Here is a 7,437-nt window from a genome sequence, read left to right as displayed (position 1 = left end):
GTGGTGATGGTGAAACAGGAGGGAACTGGTTCCAAATCGGGAAAGGAGTACGTCAAGGCTGTATACTGTCACCCTGCTTATTTGACTTGTATGCAGACTACATCATCCGAAATGCTGGGCTAGATGAAGCACAGGCTGGAATCAAGATGGCCAGGAGAAACAGCAATAACCTCAGATACGCAGATGACACCACCCTTATGGCAGAAAGCGAACAAGAACTAAAGGGCCTCTTGATGAAAGTAAAAGAGGAGAGTGAAGAAGTTGGCTTAACACTCAACATTCAGAAAACTAGATCATGGCATCAGGTCCCATCACTTCATGGCAAATAGATGGGGAAACAGTGGAAACAGTGGCTGACTTTATGTTTTGGGGCTCCAAAATCATTGGAGATTGTGACTGCAGCCATGAAATTAAAAGACACTTGCTCCTTGGATGAAAAACTATGACCAACCTAGACAGCATATTAAAAAGTATAGACATTACTTTGTGGACAAAGGTCCATCTAGTCAATGCATGCATGCTAAGTCGCTTCAGTTGTGTCCAACTCTGTGACCCCGTAGACAGCAGCCCACCAGCCTCCTCTGTCCCTGGGATTCTCCAGGCAAGAATACTGGAGTGCGTTGCCATTTCCTCCTCCACCATCTAGTCAAAGCTATGGCTTTTCCTGTAGCCATGTGTGGACTGTAATACACTAGCATCTAAATGACATACCCACAGGCACCATGACAGTTCTCCTAGAGGAGGAAATGGCAACCCACTCCAGTATTCTTGCCAGGATAATCCCAAGGACAGGGGAGCCTGGTGGGCTACAGTCTGACTGGTTGCACACAGTCAGGCACAACTGAGCTCCATGTATCAGCATCATTGGTCTTTGATGGTTGGCCTCAGAATTGTCATGGTGACTGTGGGTATGTCATTTCGATGCTAGATATGACAATGAGTGTAGAATGAGGATCAAGGTCCACTGGAAGTCAAATCTTCTGCCATCTTGGACCTAGTTGGTTCTAGCCAGTCTGTCATATCCTCAAGGCCTTGTCATTCATTTAAAGGCTGTGGCCTGCCCGCTTCCCTCCTCCAGGGGATCTTCCTGACCCAGGTGTTAAACCTGCATCTCCTGCAGCTTCTGCCTTGGCAGGCGGATTCTTTACCATTGTGCCACCTGGGAAGCTCAATACTATGATAGAGGATAAATAGATGAGTTTGTTTCAGATGCCATCAAATCCTGCCTGAGGCAACAGGAGTAGTCAGACATGCATTTAGCTGAGGTCAGATATCTCAGATCTAGCCTTGTCTCAGCTATTTATCAGTGACAAAAACTTTGATAAAATGTGAACCATCTCAGCTTCTGTAAGGGAGACCCAGAGGTTTCCTTAGAAAAACAGAACTGATATCCTCAAAATGGGCAATGGAAATTTTCCACAAAGGGAGGAGTGGCTGGATTTTAGAGGAGAGACTCTGGTCCCTGAAGATCATCTCACTAACTGTTGCTTGGGCTGCAGGAGGTACAGCCACAACTCAAGAGCCGAGAGGCAATTTTCTTTCAGATTTCATTTCCTCACCTGGAAAATGAGGTGTTTGAGTGATGTAAACTTTGGAGTTCCTGTAAGATTACAGCTTCAAGTCTCATCGCTTCATGGCAAATAGAAGGGGAAAAAGTGGAAGTAGTGACAGATTTTATCTATTTGGGCTCCAAAATCACTGCAGACAGTGACTGCAGCCATGATATTAAAAAATGCTTGCTTCTTGGAAAGAAAGCTATGACAAACCTAAACAGCGTGTTAAAAAGCAGAGATATTGCTTTGCTGACAAAGGTCCATATGGTCAAAGCTATGGTTTTCCCAGTAGTCATGTAAGGATGTGAGAGTTGGACTATAATGAAGGCTGAGCACCAAAGAATTGATGCTTTTGAACTGTGGTGTTGGAGAAGACTCTTGAGAGTCCCTTGGACAGCAAGGAGATCCAACCAGTCCATCCTAAAGGAAATCAACCCTGAATATTCATTGGAAGGACTGATGCTGAAACCGAAGCTCCAATACTTTGGCCACCTGATGTGAAGAGCCAACTCACTGGAAAAGACCCTGATGCTGGGAAAAATTGAAGGCGGGAGAAGGGGGTGACAGAGGATGAGATGGTCTGATAACATCACTGACTCAATGGACATGAATTTGAGTAAACACTAGGAGATAGTGAAGCATAGGGGAGCCTGGTGTGCTGTAGTCCATGGGGTCACAAAGAGTTGGACACAACTCAGCAACTGAACAACAGCATCATCATGAGCTAATGGCTTTTGGATCTGAGACTTCAGTTGCAGACAATCTCACCATGAGAAATCCTTACTGAAACAATTATTTCAGACCATCTTCATTAGAAGATTCTGCCCCAGAGTAAAGATGGCCTCATCTGGCCTCATGATGGTCTGTTGATAAGGGTCTTCAACTGTGTGTGAGAAAATACTTTTCAGTTCTGAGTCTTCCATTCTAGACTGCATGGTATCTATTCCTTTTCAGAAGGTCCAAGTCTCCTCCTCAGCCTCCGCATGGCTGCCTTCATCTCCTGGTTCCTCAGGGTGTAGATCAGGGGGTTCAGGACAGGAATGATGACAGTGAAGGTGATGGAGACAGCTCTGTCCATGGGGAGGGCGGAGAAGGGCCGGGCGTAGACGTAGATGCAAGGCACGAAGTGAAGGGTGACCACCGTGATGTGGGCGGTGCAGGTGGAGACGGCTTTCCTCCTGCCCTCCCCGGAGTGGGACCTCAGCATCGTCAGGATGACTGTGTAGGACACAAGCAGGAAGACGAACCACAGGGTAGAGATCAAGCCGTTGTTGGAAATCATCAGGAGCTCAAGGGCAAAGGTGTCCGTGCAGGCGAGTGTGAGCACCTGGGGGACATCGCAGTAGAAACCGTCCAGGACGTTGGGGCCGCAGAAGGGGAGGGGGAGCAGCAGGGAGGTCTGCACGATGGAGTGGACGAAGCCCCCTGCCCAGGAGGCCGCGATGAGGGCAGTGCAGCGCCCCCGACTCATGACGGTCACGTAGTGGAGGGGCCTTGAGATGGCCACGTAGCGGTCAAAGGCCATGACCGAGAGGGAGAAGATGTCTGCGCCCCCGAGCAGGTGGAAGAAGAAGATCTGTGTGAGGCAGCCACGGAAGGAGATGGCCTTTCTCTCCGAAAGGAGGTCCGCCAGGACCTTGGGGGCGGTGATGGAGGAGAAGCAGATGTCCAGGACGGAGAGGTTGCGGAGCAGGAAGTACATGGGGGTCTGGAGGCGAGACTCACAGCTCACAGTGACCATGATGAGGAGGTTGCCCAGCAGGGTGGCTGTGTACACCAATAATAGCAAAAGAAACAAGAGCCGACTCAGGTCTCGGGACTGGGTCAGTCCTTGAAAAATGAATTCTCTCACCCTGGTATGATTTCCCTGCTCCATTGGGTCATGTTTTTTCTTCTTTCTCAACTTCCTGAAGAGAAGACAGAAAATAGAATATAGAAAAGATATCATTAAAAACCAAAGGACTGTGAATTATATGACTGGACTGCCTTGGGTGTTATTTTTGCAGTTATTTTCCTTTTGGGGAAAGATGCCAACTCCTGTAGATGGTGTTTTTTGTTATCTCAGAGCAAAACAAAGAGTGGGTTTTCAAAGGAGTATTTAATTAAAATCTTTTCATACCATTCATGGGGTTCTTGCGGCAAAAATCCTTGAGTGGCTTGCCATTGCAGGGATCTTCCAGTCATGGCACATGGAAGGGGGAAAGCGGAAGCAGTGACAGGTTTTATTTTCTTGGCTCCAGAATCACTGCAGATAGGGACGGCAGCCGTGAATTTAGAAGGCACCTGCTCCTTGGAAGGAGAGCTCTGACCAACCTAGACAGCTTATTAAAAAGCAGAGACATCATTTTGCCGGCAAAGGTCTGTGTAGTCAAAGCTATGGTTTTTCCATTAGTCATGTACAGATGTGAGAGCTGGACCATTAAGAAGGCTGAGCAAGAGGAACAGATGCTTTCAGACTGTGGTGTTGGAGAGGACTCTTGAGAGTTGCTTGAACTGCAAGGCAATCAAACCAAAGGAAATCAACACTGAATAGTCATTGGAAGGACTGATGCTGAAGCTGAAGCTCCAATAGTTTGGCCACCTGATTCGAAGAGCCAACTCACTGGAAAAGACCCTGATGCTGGGAAAGATCGAAGGCGGGAGGAGAAGAGGGCATCAGAGGATAAAATAGTTTGTTAGCATCACTGACTCAATGGACATGAATCTGAGCAAACTCCAGGAGACAGTGAAGGACAGGGGAGCCTGGCATGCTGCAGTCCATGGGGTTGTGAAGAGTAGGGCATGACTTAACGAGTGAACACCAACAAATTAATTAAAGCACCTTAATTAGTATGTTATTCTTATTAAAAATTTTAAGTCTCATCATTTTATTCTTGAAAAACCACTGAATGCTCTGAGAAGTGAAGAGACGAGCTTTGTTTTTGCTTTCAATGAACACTCATGCTTCCAATTGTTAGGAAGTGGGAAAGACACGCAGGGGAACAGTATTACACACAGTCTGTGGCTCTAACAGAAGCTCGTAGCTTCTCCTTCATTTTCTTCCACCGGAGACAATCTACTTGGCATAGTCTTGCTGGATCTTCATGATACCAGTGACCAGCACTAAATTAAGGCCAGAAAGACAGTTTCCGTTTTACTTTCTCCTTAGGACAAACAGCTTTGCAGCCGCTAAGACAGTTTAACTGAGTGCGTCTCTCTTTCTTTTTTCCTTCTTTCCTTCCTTCCTTCTCCTCTTCCCTCTTCCTTTCCGGTTCAGTCTCCCTTCTCTTTGGTGTCTTGCTTCCCTCTGATTTCTGTGGCCCAAGATTAGGACTTGGCAGCTACAGTCTCTGCTTTTCATAATGCTGTTGCCAAAGACTTCACCGTCCTGGCCACTGGACCAATGCTCCTCCTTCCTCAGTCCCCCTCCCTTTCGTCACCTACATTGCGTCACTTGGGCATTTGTAGAGGCTTTAGTTTTTCACAAAGAGCGAAGATGTCAGTATCACACACTGCTGTATTTAAAATGGGTAACCAACAAGGACCTCCTGCACAGCACAGGGAACTCTGCTCAATGTTCTGTGGCAGCCTGGGTGGGAGGGGCTGCGGGGAGAATGGATTTTGAAGCGTGTATATATGCATGAGTCCCTTTGCTGTTCACCTGAAACTATCACAACATTTTTGATTAGCTATACCCCAATACAAAATAAAAAGTTCAAAAGAAAAGGAAAGCTGTCAGTATCAGCAGCCCTGCGTGTGTGCGTTCAGATTTACTCTGTGGAAGTGCAGCTGGTCTACAGTGCACGTACAGTCCTGCTGTGCAGCAAGGTGACTCAGCTACGCACATGCTTAGTCATTTGCATTATGGTGTATCACAGGCTATTGAATATACTTCTGTGTGCTCTACAGTAGGACCTGGTTGCTTATCCATTCTGCATATAATAGGTTTGTACCCGCTAGTCCCAAACTCCTGATTCATCCCTCCCCAACCCTCATCCTTGGCAAGCACAAGTCTGTTCTCTATGCAGCAGACCTGAATTTGAATGTAGATGCTGCCACTTAATTGGCAGGTAACTCTGAGCCTCAGTTCATCATCGGTAAAACTGAATGTCATCGTGTTTGTTTTACAGGACCGTGGACCTTGAGGAGACTTGCATAACACAGTCAACGTGAGGTGACACAGACCCCATTTCCCCCATGTATAATACACTTAACGTTTTGCAGGGTCAGTCTTTTACACATTTTTTTAAAAACGCTGACAAAAATGCACTTTTGTACTTTTGTTATAAAATATGGTTCTTTGAAATAATTGCAACTATTATCTAATCTAGCATCTCAAAAGCAGATATGTTCTGTACAACGGATGAAACGTTGTTCATGGTACTAAATGAAAGAAGCTGATCTGAAAAGGTCTCTACTGTATGATCCCCCTATATGACAGTCTGGAAATGAGAGTATAATAAATCATAATCGAAAGACTATAACAAACTTATGATAACATATTAATGGCTGCGGGGCGCTGGGTGTGGAGGCTGGGAGGGATAAATAGGTGAGACAGGGAATTTTGGGGGCATCCCTGGTGGCTCAGAGGGTAAAGAATCTGGCGGCCAATGAGGAGACCCGGGTCAGGAAGATCCGCTGAGGAGGGAATGCCAACCCACTCCAGTATTCTTGCCTGGAGAATTCCATGGTCAGAGGAGCCTGGCAGGGTACAGTTCATGGGGTTGCAAAGAGAGTTGGACATGACTGAGCGACTCACACACACACACGTGGGGTTTTTTGGGCACTGAAGCTCTTCTGTATGCCACTCAGATTGTGGGTACGTGGCACCGTGGAAACCCACAGAATGTACAAGACTGAGTGGTGTTTAAGGTCAGGGCCTCAAGCTTTCAGCGGGTCCTGATCGGACCGTCCATGTGCATGGAGCGCCTTCGTCTTGCACAAGCACACATGACATTCTTACTTTCCACTGTGTGGGAGGATCTGGGTCACATACCTGCATCAGTTACTGCCAGGGGAAACTCCACACTGAAGCCAGATTTGCAATCATGATTCAGGTTAACTTAAAATATTATAAGTTGTTATTCTAAAGAGCTTTAAGAACACTCTAATTGTCATGCTATCGTTGTTAGTGATACTTAAAAGAATTTTCAGCAAATGCTTGGAAACCCTTTAAATCATGCTTTTAGGAAGTACCGCAGTTCTTCAGTACTAGGGCACTGAAGGGTAGATCTGCTTTTTAGAAAACATTACTAAAACCATGCAAGGGCTATACTCACCTTATGACATGTGTTTATTATTCTGTTATTATTGGCAGGAAAATTGAAATACTCAGCACTAAGTGAGTTAATGGATAAAAGTGAATATCCATTATCTTTTATGGATAAAAACCATAATCTATTTCTGTGATTAAGCTGTTAGCACTATTTGAACTATTGTTTTTTATCGGAAAGAATAAGAATGTGATAAGTGTCTGTTTTCCTCCCTTTTTAAAAGTAATGCTAAAGTATCAGTATTGCAAACACATCCAGAATATGGAAGACTGTGATTGCAACCAACTTTCTTTTCCTCATAGTAAATGATCAAGTATGGCGTGGAAGGGAAACTTAAAATTTCCTTTAGCTTTCTTAACAAAAAGAGTGAGCCCTCATGCAAATCATGGACTTCAGCTGAGAATAATGTCTCCATCCTGGTCTGTCAGTTTTTACCCAATGGAGCCCGCCGTGGACAGTGGGAGTAATGGGGCAACTGGGCTGGTAGTTGATGGGAGCTCTCTCTACGTTTTGTCCAATTTTTCTGTAAACTTAAAATTGCTCTAAGAAATAAAATCTATTCCTCTGAACCTCCCCACCCCAACACATATGCCAAAGGATAAAACAATCTAGAACATCCCTACTTTGCAAAG

At 45.6% G+C, this 7,437-nt stretch overlaps 1 protein-coding gene across 1 annotated transcript; it reads right to left on the bottom strand.

Annotated features, from left to right (window-relative positions):
* Positions 1-2,493: 2,493 nt before the first annotated feature.
* On the bottom strand, positions 2,494-3,429 carry LOC138092564 (olfactory receptor 4D11-like). The gene has a single exon (XM_068988602.1). It carries the CDS (start codon positions 3,427-3,429, stop codon positions 2,494-2,496), a length of 936 nt encoding a protein of 311 aa, XP_068844703.1.
* Positions 3,430-7,437: the final 4,008 nt, after the last annotated feature.

Source organism: Capricornis sumatraensis, chromosome 16, assembly GCF_032405125.1.
Source record: "Capricornis sumatraensis isolate serow.1 chromosome 16, serow.2, whole genome shotgun sequence".
NCBI classification, from domain to species: Eukaryota; Metazoa; Chordata; class Mammalia; order Artiodactyla; family Bovidae; genus Capricornis; species Capricornis sumatraensis.
The sequence above is the reverse complement of the archived record's forward strand: the minus strand, read 5'-3'. Positions and strand labels throughout refer to the sequence as shown.

Coding starts and splice junctions, on each gene's coding strand:
- LOC138092564 (XM_068988602.1), bottom strand. CDS start 3,429: ATGGAGCAGGGAAATCATACCAGGGTGAGAGAATTCATTTTTCAAGGA.